At 54.2% G+C, this 14,299-nt stretch overlaps 4 protein-coding genes across 4 annotated transcripts in view; 2 read left to right on the forward strand and 2 right to left on the reverse strand.

Moving 5' to 3' along the window:
* The window catches only part of PTSG_11539 (uncharacterized protein), a gene marked incomplete at both ends in the record, with an annotated part of 2,602 nt that extends 1,931 nt beyond the window's left edge, over positions 1-671 (reverse strand). Inside the window, 3 exons of the mRNA XM_004998585.1 lie at positions 4-275; positions 381-450; positions 571-671. Coding sequence (XP_004998642.1) covers positions 4-275; positions 381-450; positions 571-671 — 443 coding nt within the window. The remainder of the gene's footprint in view (positions 1-3; positions 276-380; positions 451-570) is intronic.
* Positions 672-1,131: 460 nt separating this feature from the next.
* Positions 1,132-3,338, forward strand: PTSG_00087 (uncharacterized protein; the record flags this gene model as incomplete). Its single annotated transcript, XM_004998586.1, has 3 exons — positions 1,132-1,182; positions 1,328-1,414; positions 1,782-3,338. The coding sequence occupies 3 exons, from the start codon at positions 1,132-1,134 to the stop codon at positions 3,219-3,221; spliced, it is 1,578 nt and encodes a 525-aa protein (XP_004998643.1). The 3' UTR covers positions 3,222-3,338.
* Positions 3,339-3,594: 256 nt separating this feature from the next.
* Positions 3,595-13,833, reverse strand: PTSG_11540 (uncharacterized protein). The gene is made up of 33 exons (XM_004998587.1): positions 13,571-13,833; positions 13,193-13,288; positions 12,881-12,973; positions 12,519-12,599; positions 12,241-12,315; positions 11,892-11,957; positions 11,612-11,666; positions 11,240-11,313; positions 10,868-11,004; positions 10,589-10,670; positions 10,318-10,370; positions 9,938-10,013; positions 9,673-9,723; positions 9,436-9,481; positions 9,144-9,196; positions 8,825-8,905; positions 8,524-8,634; positions 8,159-8,220; positions 7,871-7,987; positions 7,651-7,708; positions 7,301-7,375; positions 6,993-7,039; positions 6,702-6,813; positions 6,286-6,401; positions 5,894-6,099; positions 5,586-5,650; positions 5,193-5,336; positions 4,974-5,051; positions 4,715-4,785; positions 4,385-4,461; positions 4,195-4,260; positions 4,012-4,067; positions 3,595-3,819 (listed from the first exon to the last, which is right to left on the reverse strand). Exons 1-33 carry the CDS (start codon positions 13,787-13,789, stop codon positions 3,718-3,720), a joined length of 2,901 nt encoding a protein of 966 aa, XP_004998644.1. The 5' UTR covers positions 13,790-13,833; the 3' UTR covers positions 3,595-3,717.
* A 130-nt stretch (positions 13,834-13,963) lies between these two features.
* PTSG_11541 (40S ribosomal protein S17) overlaps positions 13,964-14,299 on the forward strand; it is a gene marked incomplete at its 5' end in the record, with an annotated part of 1,251 nt that continues 915 nt past the window's right edge. Inside the window, one exon of the mRNA XM_004998588.1 lies at positions 13,964-14,062. Within this exon, the coding sequence (XP_004998645.1) occupies positions 13,964-14,062 (99 nt within the window). The remainder of the gene's footprint in view (positions 14,063-14,299) is intronic.

Consider the following 14,299-nt stretch of genomic DNA (forward strand, 5'->3'; position numbering starts at 1 on the left):
GACGAAGAAAACCGCTGCACCGCCCGCAGAAGCCGCCGCCCTAGCGCCCTGTCCAGTTCGTCGTCACCATCGCCAGCAAACGAAGGTCGTACGTCCACATGCCTGTGCTTGCGTAGGAAGTCAGCACCTGTACGGCCGTGATGCGGTGTCCGCCTTTCTCTCTGCATGCGCACGTGAGCGCGAACCTGCCTGAGCACACGTTTTGTCGTGGGCACACGTGTCGGCAGCCGTGTCGCCTTGCCACGGCGGTTCTCAACAGAAAGCGTCTTAAGGCCCTGCAGACACGAAGCACATGGAATATGAGCCAACAGGAACAGATCTAAGACAAACAGCACGCTGGTGTATGAGTTGACCACAGCAGGTACATCTCCTCAACTCACATCTATGCCGTGCTCTCGCAACAGCTTGTTGAGCATTGCATACTTCCGACGCACGGTGCTGAGGCCAACCCTGTGTTGCTCCAGACCGAGGTAAAAGAGTGAAGTGAGGTCGGCCATGCGAATGAATCATGTCACAGTTGACACATGCAGACACGTCAGCTTGCACACTAACAAAAGAGTGTCAACATACCCCAACTGCTGAGCAGCATGTTCATCGACCTGGCCATTCGGCTTCGAGCGCTTGCCCTTGGACTTCCTCCGGTTCTCCAAGTGTGCCAATTTCAACTGCATGTACACATGCAAAACCAGAAGCGTTTCCCTTTCTCTGTCAGGGTTCCCTGACCCCTCATGTCCCTCAGGCACGCACATATCTCCATGATCTCCTGAGGAGTCAGGTGCTTCTTGGTTACCGGCTTGGGCATGTCTTGTCGTGCCCGCTTTGGTGAGTTGGTGGCAGCTCGCCTTCATCCTTTCATCGTCATCGCTTACCACCTCGAAATTAGAGGCACAAAAACATCATCGCCCATCGTGGATGATGGTGGTTGAAATTTCCTTTATTTTGCCGACGATTTGCACGAAAGATGCAACTTGACAGCGGTTGCTTGGGGCGTGTGCGTCACCCTTGCACCCCAAACCAGCGCAGATGCATGTGCAAGGCCGGCGTGGTGCTGCCGGGCAGCCTGCACACGACTCAAATCCAACCACAAACGAGAAAAATAAAACCCTACCATTTCGTGTGTCACGAGCGGTGATGACGCTCGCGACGTTGGCGCAGGCTGCGAGTGTCGCGTACGCGCTTCCGGTCAGTGCGTGTTGGTCTGTATGTGTATGTGTCTGTCTGCCTGTCTATCTCTGTCTATCTCTGCCTTCACCTGTGAACCTCTGACCTGCCTCGATCATCATCCTCCTCCTGAATGGTCCTCACACAAATACATTGTCTGGGGTAGGGCGTCTTGGTGCCACTCATCTTCGGTGGAGTCGGCGCAGGCACCGTGCATCGCAAAGCCGTTCTTGCAGCTCACTGCGGCCCAGAGGTGTGTGTGTGTGTGTGTGTGTGTGTGTGTGTGTGTGTGTGTGTGTGTGTGTGTGTGTGTGTGTGTGTGTGTGTGTGTGTGTATGTCTGTGTCTGTGTGTGTCTGTGTGTCTGTGTGTGTCTGTGTCTGTGTCTGTGTCTGTGTCTGTGTGTCTGTCTCTGTGTGTGTGTCTGTGTCTGTGTCTGTGTCTGTGTCTGTGTCTGTGTCTGTGTGTGTGTGTCGTGTGTGTGTGTGTGTGTGTGTGTGTGTGTGTGTGTGTGTGTGTCCTCCTGCGTCTGCCTGCCTGCGTGTGTTATGTTGTCTCGTCGTTCTGCATCACACACACTCACATACAGTACACACACGCACGCACACACACAATGCACAGCCTCTTGAAGAGCATGCGCGCAAGACCGTCGACGCCTTCGCAGAGAACAACAACGAAGTGCAGCTGGTGAACAGCGTGAAGCTGGCGCTGCGGTTGCTGTTTCAAATCATGTTCATGACGGCGCTTGTGTTTGTGCTGTCGGCCGTGTGCGGACAAAACAGCACCGTGAACGTGCTGCGCTCCTTTGATGAGGCCGCGCTGGACGACGCAATGGCCCGCGTGTGCCCAAGCGATTTCACTTTCACCCTCACCGCTGAGGGCCCCTTTCGCTTCAACCAACACGTGCCCTACCGCGTTACCACCAAGCAGGCGTGGGACTTGCTTCCAGAGGCTGTGCAGCGCGCAATATCATCACCGCCTCCATCACCAGCGACCAGGGCTGGCACTGGTGCGGGTACGAGCACAGCTTCAACCTCCACCGCACCGCCAACACCACCAGCACCAAGTGGCGGCCGTGCACCCAGGCTCACATGGTTCCAGTGGCTTCGGCACGTGTTGTTGTCACGCCCCATTGACCAGCTGCTTCCAAGCGACGACGCTAACACCGCGTTTCAGAGGGACGGCAGCACTTCCAACACGAGTGGTGACAACGGCGACGACGACGGCGACACGTGCTTGCTCGCCATCTACAGGACGGAGCATCAGCGCAAGCAGTACGAGGGCGTGCGCAGCCCGTTCACCACCACGTGCACCATCGCCGTCGTGCTTGCCGACCGACACGTGTACTACGACGACTGGGAGGACGTTGTGTTTGATATCCCGCCACTGGAAGTGGATGGCTTCGATGAGCCCATGGATATCCCCTTTGACTGCCGCCTTCTCACCGCCATTGTCAATGAATACGTGCGTCCGTTTGCCGCCAAGCGCTCCGTCCGCCTCACTGTCGCCGGCGGCATCCTGGGCGTCACCGCGGCGCTCTCTGCACTGCACACGCTGCTCATGCTGCTGATTGTGGCGAGCGTGGGCCGCGCCGTCGTTGCCGGTGTCATTGGTGCGCCGCACGTGCCCGTGCTCGACTGGATGCAGCTGTGCCTCTACTCGGGCCTGTTTGTGCCGGCACTTCTCGATGCGCCTTGGCTGTATGGGCAGCTGCTCGTGTACTGGGTGATGACACACATGCCGGCCGGGCGTGTCACCACCCACCTGCACTACCTGGTGCGCCCCATGCTCATCCTCCTCTACACGGAGCTGCAAACCGTTGACATGCCGATGAAGAGTGCCGTCGACTTTGGGCTGAGGGGTGTGATGGCAGTTGCGTTTGCCGCGTTTGCGCTGCGGAATCACCATCGCGCCGCGGCCGAGAGAGATCGCGTCCAGGCCGGAGCACAACAACAACAACAACAACAACAACAACAACAACAACAACAACAACAACAACAACAACAACAACAACAACAACAACAACAGCAGCAGCAGCAGCAACAACAACAACAACAATAGCGATGCTTGCATGTGCGCGCGCGTGTGCTTGACAGAACACGACACAAGTTACACCAAGAGTCGTGATTTGATGGATTCACATCACAATGAATAAAGATTGTGTATGTGTCACACGCGTCACATCAAATCATTGCACTCCTTGCTGTGCTGTGCTGCGTTTGAGAGTGAAACAGAAGACTTTAATGAGACGGCAACGTATATCCTGTTGTGTCAACTGCTTGGGAGCATGAAGCATGTGGTGTGTAAAACACGTCGAGTAACAGAACCAAAGAGGGAAAAACCAACGTCATGAGGAGGAAGAAAGCGAATAAGAGAGTGTGTTTGTGTGTGTGTCTGTGTCTGTGTCTGTGTGTGTGTGTCTGTGTCTGTGTCTGTGTGTGTGTGTCTGTGTCTGTGTGTGCGTGTGTGTCTGTGTGTCTGTGTGTGTCTGTGTATGTGTCTGTGTCTGTGTGTCTGTGTGTCTGTGTTTGCACGTGGGCATCATGCCCGCATGCCTCTATCGCCTGATGGGCCGGGTTGCGCCAACAGCACCGCGACCGCCGCCGCGTGGACGCCGTGCGCTCCGAGTACAAATTGGGCAGAAATTCAGCTCAATCGGCTGCAGTGCACAAGTGTACGTGAGCACATGTGTGTGTGCGTGAGAGGGGACAGACAGAGAGACAGACAGACAGACAGAGAAGGAGAGAGAGAGAAAGATCTACACGCGCACGCACACACACACACACATCCATCCACATACACAGGCGTCCGTTTAGTGGCAAGTGACATACTCAATGTGTCAGTTCCGTACCTGCTGCGGAGCGTTGGAATGCATGGAGCGAGACCGCTGGCGACCGGCAACAAACTCTGAAGTCCACAACACAACAGCAACGGCGTAAGATGAGTATGTGTGTGTGTGTGTGTGTTTGCGCGCGCGAAGAGAGAGTGAGAGTGAGAGCGCGCATCAGAAGCCATGATTCAGGGTGCACGTTACCTTGCAAACATGTGCGGCAGAACATGTGTTTGCATCGGAATAGCAGGGCTTCGTCTCTGGTCCCGCCTGCGGTTGTCATGGTTGACAAGGCAAGATTCAAAGAAAAGGGGCATGAACAAATGGGCAACAACAATCATCAACACTCCTCACATGCATGCAACAAGAGGCAAACCAGGCATTGATGACGCACTGAATGAGGCGAGGGCTCTGCTACAGTTGTGGCAGTGCGCCTTTGCTGGCTCTGTAACAATGGCGCGTTTGCGCAGCCTTCAGCGTTCATATGGTGTGTGTGTGTGTTTGTGTGTGTGTGTGTGTGTTGTGTGTGTGTGTGTGTGTGTGTGTGTGTGTGTGTGTGTGTGTGTGTGTGTGTGTGTGTGTGTGTGTGTGTGTATGTGTGTGTGTGTGTGTGTGTCAGCGAAGGGTATCCCTCAACAAGGAAGGCCACAACCAGCAGTGCACGTGTGCAAGTGACGCAACCAAAAAAACAAAAAAAAAAAAAAAAGGCTTCGCCAGTACCAACCTGTGGAGTTTCATGGTGAGGTCCACACAGTCGTTCATCATGATGGCTGTCGAGCCCTTGAGCAGATCAATCTACCAAAACAAGAAGGACAACACGGTTGAGAATGTGTATGTGGGAAAGCAGCTGTGACACGGGCGTGCAGCAATGCATGGCGAATCCACACATACATGAACATGCACGCACGCGCACATATGCACATACACGCACATACACGCACACATGCACACATCTACACACGCATGCGCACGCTTCCCCCAACCTGGAGGTTAAAGTCTGAGAGGATCTTGACGAGCGAATCCCTGAGCCCGTCGATGACGCGGCCACGAAGATCCGGGCGCTGCAGGACACAGCGGTGATGGTGGTGATGGCGGTAATTGCGTGAGCGGTCAGCAGTATGTGATAATCAATGCACACGCTTCCACGCGTGCAAGCACGTCTGCACAAAGATCCCTTGCACGCATGCACATGCACGACGCACCTGGATGATCTTGAGCGGGTTGATGTAGGAGCCCGAGTTGGCGAGGAGAAGGCGGATGTGCTCCGGGTTTTCGCTGGCAAAGCACTGGTCAATCAAATCATCCCACAGCGTCTCGTCGTTTTCCTGCGCCACCAACTCAATCGCCTGCACCACCACAATGCAGCGTGAGGTGTGTGTGTGTGTGTGTGTGTGTGTGTGTGTGTGTGTGTGTGTGTGTGTGTGTGTGTGTGTGTGTGTGTGTGTGTGTGTGTGTGTGTGTGTGTGTGTGTGTGTGTGTGTGTGCGTCGACGCTTGGGGGGTGCGCTCAGCATGCCATTCAGATGCAATGACAAAACAACAAACACATGGTTGTGGGCGAGGGGTGCGTGATGGCTAAGCAGCCAGGCAACGCACCTCTTCCACGAGGCCAAGCTGTGTGATCATCAGCACCATTGCCTCCTTGACTTTCCCGCCGCGCTCTGCACACACACACACACACACACACACACACACAAGCAGTCAAGACACCACAGCACAGCAAGCACGGCCACAGTGAGGCGGAGGGGTAGAAAAACACAGAAACACGCTCGGTGCAATTGTACTGCTGCACAACCACGACCATAACAGCAACAACTCATACCACACAACCACACAACCACACAACCACACAACCACACAACCACACAACCACAGGAGTGCGGGTGCTAGGTGTCGCCACGTACGGAGGCAGTACGCGTATTCACGCCACAGCTTCTTCTCCTGGCAGATTTTGAGCGCCTCGCGGTAGGGGATGGCGTGGTTGGTCTGCAGCAGCCGCAGCAGCTTGTGCCGTGCGTGATCCGCAGTGAGGAGGACAAGGCGGTGCCCAAACTTGCGCGCAACCGCCTCGTCTTTCATCGCCATTGCCTCCAAGTACTGCAGCTGCAGCCTGCATCGTGTGCAAGCAAAGCCCGGGTGCCGGTGAACAGAGAGCCGAAGCAGCAAGAGCAGCAAGCACGTGGCAGTGCGACATACAACAACAACAGCAGCAACAGCGGCGGCGGCGGCGGCAGTGGTAGCAGCAGGCATGCGGCAGGCATGCGGCAGGAGGAATTGGTGCCAATTGTGCACTTACACGGGCTCATGTTCGAGCTGGGGCAGCACGCTGGAGACGGGCATCTGGTCGACATTCTCTGTGAGGAGCGCGATGGCGCGCTCTTGGTCAAGGCGGATCATGTCAACCACACGGTCCTGTGTGTGGCATGTTGGCGAGATGGAAGGGCACGGTGAGCAGGCGTGTGGACAATGCTGGACACACACGGCGAAACCTGGAAGCCTAACACGCACACAACCAAACACACGCACGCACACACAAGCAAACACGCATACACAACCAAACACACAAACACACAACAAAACACACACACACAACCAAACACACGCACACACAACCAAACACACGCACACGCACACACAAACAAACACACACACACACACTCTCTCTCTCTCTCTCTCTCGTACACACACACGCACACACTCTCCACAACTCACCTTGACGTGCTGGAAGAGGAGGGGCTTCTGGTTGAGGAGATCAAATGCCTCCGTGCGGCCGAGGTCGAGATAAATGTTCAAGCTCTTGTCCTTCTGGTTCGTGCGCGCATACCTGCAGCAAAGAAGGCGGCGCATGCACCCTGGAGTTGTGAGTCCACGCTCACTCACACACACACACACACACACACACACACACACACACACACACACACACACACACACACACACACACAAAAGCACACACGTGCGTCGTGTGCGCATGTTGTACATCAATTCTGCTCCTCTACTTACAGGAATGCGAGGATGTTTCGGAGCTGATTGGATGGGTTCTTCAAGTTCTGAACACACACGCGCACACCAAAGAAAAATGGACATGAACGCACAGAAACATGCACAAGTGCACGGATGAGAAGAGGCAGCGGAGAAAGGTGGGAAAGGCAGAGAAGGAGGAATGCGCGGTGTTGCACGACTGCAACAGCACACGCACACACGCACACACGCACACGCACGCGCGCGAACATCAGCCCTGTACATGGCACGTGAGTATATGCGCTTCTACTGGGTGTACATGCCGGCCACTCCGTGTGCAAGCATCGGACCTTGTTCTCGACAGCCTGCACAATCTCGTCAATTTTGATGACGGCCACCCATTTCGTCAGGATGGCGTTGAACAGCTGTTGGTGCACAGCAGGTGTCGTTGTTGTTGTTGTTGTTGTTGTTGTTGTTGTTGTTGTTGTTGTTGTTGTTGTTGTTGTTGTTGTTGTTGTTGTTGTTGTTGTTGTTGTTGTTGTTGTTGTTGTTGGACATGAGAGGGGAATGTAGCGACGAGGCACGTTGCGAGCGGTTGGCAGCAATTGTGAAACAGAACATATGGGAGATAAAGGCGCATCCACACGTGGTTTTGCACATGCAACATACGAGCAAAGGCATGAGCGGCAAGACACGGTACCGTGAGATCTGTGTCGAGGTATGTCAGCAATACACCCGTGTATGTTGATTCCTTCAATCTGCACGGGAAAACGGCGCAGAAACGGCAGGGTGAGCAGCGCGCTGGAACCAACACGCCACACAACACGCCATGCAACGTGCCGCACAACATCACACAAGACGGTGAAAACAATGATCTGCATAGTTCTGGGCCGGCAGAGGCCGAAGACGCGCTGCCGCACCGTGGCTCGTCGCGTGGAATGTACTTGGCAAGGTTGTTGAGGGCCCCAAACTTGCGGAATATCGCAATCCACTTCTCCCACAGCAGCACATCCGTGTTGAATGTCGGCTGTGTCAACCTGCACACCCCCGAGCGTGTTGATACCGGTGACGGGCGCCGGTGCGCAACACATCAGTTGAGCAGTGAATAGAGCATCAAGCAGCGGCAACTCGCATGAACACACACGCACAACCACCACGCACGCGCGCACGCGGCTAGTGTAGTGTACGTGTGCACGCTGAACCCTTACGCTGCGGCGTGGTCGAACATGCCCTTCTCCAGCAGCGACTGCAGCCACGCCTCCCGCACTTTCTGTACTCAAAACCAAGGCCGTATGTGTACGCACGCACGGGAGGATAAGAAGGATGGAAACGCAAGGAGAGGGGCATTGATGTGGAAGAAGCAACGACGCACACAACCATCCAGCACGCCGCAAACAAGCACCACACTCGACCGCATGTACACAAGTGCGCAAGCACGCTCTCACACTCTCACACTCTCACACTCTCACACTCTCACGCACTCAGGAGCAGGCCCACTCAAACGCACATACACCCACGTACACCCACATACACCCACATACACCCACATACACGCACACACAGAAGCACGAACCGTGGGCGTGTATGCGGTGAGGAGCGCGTGGTTCTCGTCGGCGACGTTGACGGCATCTTCGTGTCGATCGTGTTTGATCAACCACTCAATGCGCTCGTCCATCGACAGCGGCTGAGGACAGCACGCAGTGCGTAAACATATGTATGAGCCTTTTTTCGTACGAGCATATTTGTGTGTGTGGGTGTGTTTGTGCGTGTGTGTGTGTGTTTGTTTGTGTGTGTGTTTGTTTGTGTTTGTGTGTGTGTGTGTGTGTGTGTGTGTGCAGAGGCACAACTAATACTGCGATGGCATTTGATCTGACCTTGCCGACGATAATGTTGCGCGGCGACACAATAAAGTACACATTCTCGTCCGGGATGCTCTCGAAGAAGTAGTCGTTCGCCTTCCCAAACGTCAATGCAAACGTACACAACAAACACGAATTGTTGTGTTGACAAATGGCGTCACCACACTCGAAACAGAGACAGCTGACACCCAATCATGTGGCAGCCACAGCGCCTAACCTCAATCGTACGCAACGCACAACCACGATCAACCACGTACACACACACGCACACCAAAACCGCACAGCGGCATGAATCACTGGCCGTACAGGCAGTACTGTAACAAGAGAGGCTCACCCTGAACTTGTCGTAATCCTCGACAGCAAGATCGCTGCTGCTCACTTCAAGCGCTGCACATACGAACACGGGACAAACGCACGTACACAGGGGCACAAGCGTGAGTGGACGTGAGCAACAGGCACGACATGTTGTATGCATGTGTGTGTTTTGTGTGTGTGTGTGTGTGTGTGTGTGTGTGTGTGTGTGTGTGTGTGTGTGTGTGTGTGTGTGTGTGTGGAGTCGGATGCTCGTTCGCATGTGCAACTGCGGCAGTTGTAGACGTGCATGTGCTTGCAGAGACATTCATTACCGGCCATCGTGAGGATCTTCAGCTCGGGCACATCTCCACACAGCGCCTGCCATGCAATGCAGCCAGCAGCAGAGCAGCAGGAGGCGTGAATAGGTGTGGGGCAGTCTCACCAACAGCCATGATGGCCAGCGCACATCAAACAACGGCATCAAGTGTCGCAACTTCTTCCTCCGTCTGCGCTCGCATGTTCGCATGTTCGCGGGTTCGCGTGTTCGCGTGTTCGCGGGTTCGTGTTACCTTCTGTCCAGACTCAAGCTCAACCTCAGAGTCAAGATACGCCAGTAGCGCCTGGCATGTGCATCGAGTGGATGTGGAGCAGGGAAGGGAGGCATGATCGAGGGAGCGATTGGTTGATATGAGTGGGAAAATGTGTGGAAAGTGAAACATGAGTGCTGGATCGCCTGTGAGGATACAAATGACAGAGACCAGCAGTCAGCGCGTGGTGTGTTTGTGTCTGTAGCTGAGGCATGAGCGTGAGCGCAAAGCAGCGGCGCGGCCGCACCATTTCCTCAGCACTGAAGGGCGCAATTCCGCTGATCCAAAACGACGTCTCAATCCGCACCAGCAGCTGCATGAACCTGTCCACACACACACACACACACACACACACAAACAAACAAACAAACAAACAAACACACACACAAACACAAACAAACACACACACACACACACAAACAAACACACACACACAATACACACACCATATGCGTAAACGTGTGCCAATTGCACCAAGCAAGAGAAAGAGGAAGCAGAGTGAGCTGCCAGTCGAGGACAACAATCAAGCGAGAACCACGTCGTCGTAGAGACATGAACACAAGCACACGCTGGTGCATGGAAGCGCACTAGCACACGCTGGTGCCCTACCCTCACGCATGTACATACACATTTGGTTCGCCAGGCCCGGCTGGCTCGGCCCGCTGGCGAATTTCTCCAACCTGAAACACGGGCACACGCACACACGTGCAAGGAGGACTCGTGAGAGACATGCACACATGCACACATACATACACACACCACGCATTGAGCGCAGCGAAGCACATTCACAGACACACACACACACACACAGACACAGGTGGTGCAAGTGCTCTGCGTGGTTGTTTCGTGTAAACATTCAATCAAGCGAGCAAGCGAACAAAGCACGGTGCTGACTGACGGCAATGTGGTCCGCCCAGCCCATGAGAAGCGTCTTGTCATCCTTCCACGACAGCCGGCACTGATACTCTTCAGCAGATGGGCTGACCATGATTTGTGGTCGTGGTCGTGGTGGTTGTGGTGGTTGTGGTTGTGGTGGTCGTGGTGTCATGGTGAGCACAACGCAGAGTATCGCATCACGTACAATGTAATGGAGGGCCAAATGTGTGGGCGGTAAAGCCAGCTTGGTTGCCTGCATGTCATCACCACCCCCTATGGCCGTGACTGCGTCAGTATTCACCTGTTCTGTGGGCGGTCAACGGACGCAATGCGCTGATTCAGCGTGGTGTCATAGAGCTTCACGCCAATGTCGTTTGCCCAGGCGACATAAGGCCCGCGCCAGCGAACAATCGACACGCACCCTTCTCCGCTGTGCAGCTGTCGAGAGCGGGTAAAGGAGGGGCAAGGAGGGTTGTTGTGAGTGCGTGTGTTTGTATGTGTGTGTGTGTGTGTTTGTGTGTGTGTGTGTGTGTGTATGAATGAAGACATTAAGAGAACGGTGTCGCACAAAACCAGCAGTCAAGCGCGATCAGACATTCATCGGGCACACACACACACACGCACACACACACACACACCACATACACCTGACACAACGCTTCGATCTGCTTACCACAGTGGCGTTTGTGCGAGAAAAGAATGCAAATGACTTGTCGACATGCAACAGCAGCTGTCCGGCCTTGCCACCTGATTGCGTGGACATGGGACGGAACGCAACATGCATTCACACCAATTGTTGTTGGGAGGGGCAGGGGCAGAGATGAGTGACAATGACAACAACCAATGGCAAGAGCAGCAGGCAAGCTCGAGAACAGCACGCACAAGGAAGGTGCTGCGTGTACAGCGCAACCAACGCACGCACACGCACACGCACACGTACACGCACACATACACATGCACATACACACACACGCTCGCACGCTCGCACGCATGCGCACATACAATCCCACCAACGACTACAGCCACAACAAGAGTGTGCACACACCAGTGATGAACATGTTTTTCTTCTTCTTTGGGTACTCTGGATCAATTGCCACAGACTGTAGCAATGCCAAAGCAAAGAGTGAATGGTGAAGGGGGGCGGCAGACAGCGAACAAGACGTATGCATGGCTGCAACCGGAATGGCACGCACAAGTATGCAAGCGCTCCTGTGCATGCACATGTGTGCACAATACCATGCACACACACATTCACATACTCGCACAACCCCGCACGTTTATGAGCACATGCGTGCACAAGGCCACACGTGCACACAAGAGCGTACGCGAATGGGGCGGTCGAAGGAAAAGGAGAGAACGGCTTTGGCGTCGTACAAGTTGCGGATGATGACCTGCAGTCGGAAATGCACCCGTGCAGCACGCAAAGACGCGGCAGCGTAAGTGAAGGTGCTGGACACGGAGCAGCACTGACAGCTCATTCAAACGCACACATGAAAATGCGTGCATGTGAAGACGCCAACCCCCTTTCCCCATGCACACACAACACAACACAACACACACACACACACACACTTGCACACATACATACACACATACACACATACATGCACACACATACCCACACTCACACACACATACCCACCTAACCCCCCCCCCCCCCACACACACACACACCTTGCCGTCGTCAGCACCGGTTGCAACAAAGTCGCCGTATCGGTCGATGGAGATGTCGGTCACGCGTTCCGAGTGCTGATGAAGAAAGGGGTGGATTGTGATGGGAAGTCGAGGAGCAGGTGCGGGCATCGAGTGAGCGAGGGACGCAGGGGGCGGGGACGATGGACATGGTCAATACAACACAGGTGGTGACATGCCAGTCAATGCGCAGCACAATAACGCGACGACACCCACGCATCATGGGCCTACATGCACTTGGCAAAGAGTTGGTGGCTCACCTGAGTGTACCGTTGCACTTCTGTCCCGTTCATTGCGTCCAGGATGTGAATAGAGCCGAGGTCTGTCCCCAGAATAGCAAACTGCCACGCAAGTGGATGGGCGCAGGAGGCGGTCGCCACGCGGGTCAGTTGCGGCCACAAGTCGACATCCATGTCTTTCCCCCTCACGACGTCGCGCGCGCACTCGCACACACTCGCACACAGCACACACACAGCACACATACTAGCACACACTAGCACACTAGCACACACTAGCACACACACAAACACAAACAAACACACTCCCACTCACACTCACAATCTCACGCAAACAAACACAACCAAACACACACACACACTCCTTCGCACGACAATAGCTGTACCTTTGAGGACACGGCAAAGCATGTCGCCACGCGATCATTGAGGATGGTTGGCACATCAGCACCAAGCTTGTAGAAAGTGAGCCTGGGAAGCTCCTGTTGAAAAATACAAGGCACACACACGCGCGCGCGTGCAAAAAAGCAGAGGGTGAGATCACCACTGCACCAGTACGCGTGTGCTCATGCCACAACAGAAACATCATTCGGAACAACAAAAGCAACGGAGAACACACAACATACACACACACACACAGCCGTAACTCCTCCCCTGCCCGTTCAAGCAAGGCTAGTTCACCTGAAGCACGAATTACTGACCTCTTCCTCCTCTTCCTCTTCCTCATCATCGTCATCATCGTCATCATCATCATCATCATCTTCGTCGTCGTCGTCTTCGTCGTCATCGCTGTCATCCTATCGAGGAGACGCCATTTACAAGTGAGACAAACAACGACAACAACAACAACACGCGCACGCACGCAAAGCACTTCGAGTGAATACATGAAACTAGAGCAGAATCTCTCTTGCTGAACACAGCGCCATTCGGCCACGTCCACAAACAAAACCAGCAAACGCACACACACACATACACATACACACATACACACATACACATACACGGGCATGCGGGCAGATGCACAAACACACAACACCTGCACAATGCACGCACACACTCTCTTCACACTCGACCCTCACCTCTTCGCCTTCGTCGTCTTCCTCTGTCTCTTCTTCTTCGCCGTCATCTGAGTCGTCAGAGTCTCCAGAGCTGCCTTCGCCGGAGTCTTCGTCGCTGTCCCCATCACCGCTATCCAGAGCTCGAAGAGGGGTTGCATCCGCGCCATCTTCCTCGTCAACCATCATCTCACGTCGCTCTGTCATCGTCACAACTTCTCCTGCTTCCACCTCCAACAACATCTTTCTTCTTCTTCTTCTTCTTTTGTGCTGGAAGAAGGTAAAATTGACTTGGCAGAAAAGGCAAAACCGACTTTGGCAGGACTGTGCTGCAAGACAACTTGTGAAAAACACCACTAATTTTCTCTCACATCTCAGCCAACCAGTCGCAGAGGACAAGTAAGCAAGCCAACCAAGATGGGTCGCGTGCGCACGAAGACGGTGAAGAAGGCCGCCAAGGTCATGATTGAGAAGTACTACACTCGCCTCACCAACGACTTTGAGACCAACAAGCGCGTACGTCAAAAGCCTTTGCTATTGTGCGTGCGTGTATGTATGTGTTTGTTGAAGAGAGTGGGTGGGGGATTGCTGTTTGGTTTGATGGAAGTGTGCGTCGTGTGCGTCGTGTGCGTGTGCATGTGCGGGAGAAAGCAAGTGTGCGTGCACTGCAGTGAATCGTGTGCATTTGGTCCACTACTTGCTTCACGTACTCACTGCAAACACAACAACAACAACAACAACAACAACAACAAC

Source organism: Salpingoeca rosetta (assembly GCF_000188695.1).
Source record: "Salpingoeca rosetta unplaced genomic scaffold supercont1.1, whole genome shotgun sequence".
Classification (NCBI taxonomy): domain Eukaryota; class Choanoflagellata; order Craspedida; family Salpingoecidae; genus Salpingoeca; species Salpingoeca rosetta.

Bases quoted from the DNA above. Each gene is read 5' to 3' on its own strand.
- PTSG_11540 (XM_004998587.1), bottom strand. From the start codon at position 13,789: ATGTTGTTGGAGGTGGAAGCAGGAGAAGTTGTGACGATGACAGAGCGA. The intron at 7,376-7,650 runs GTACCGTGTCTT...GTGCACCAACAG, and splicing joins ACCTCGACACAGATCTCACG to CTGTTCAACGCCATCCTGAC. The intron at 5,052-5,192 runs GTGCGTCGTGCA...TGTGTCCTGCAG, and splicing joins ACCCGCTCAAGATCATCCAG to CGCCCGGATCTTCGTGGCCG.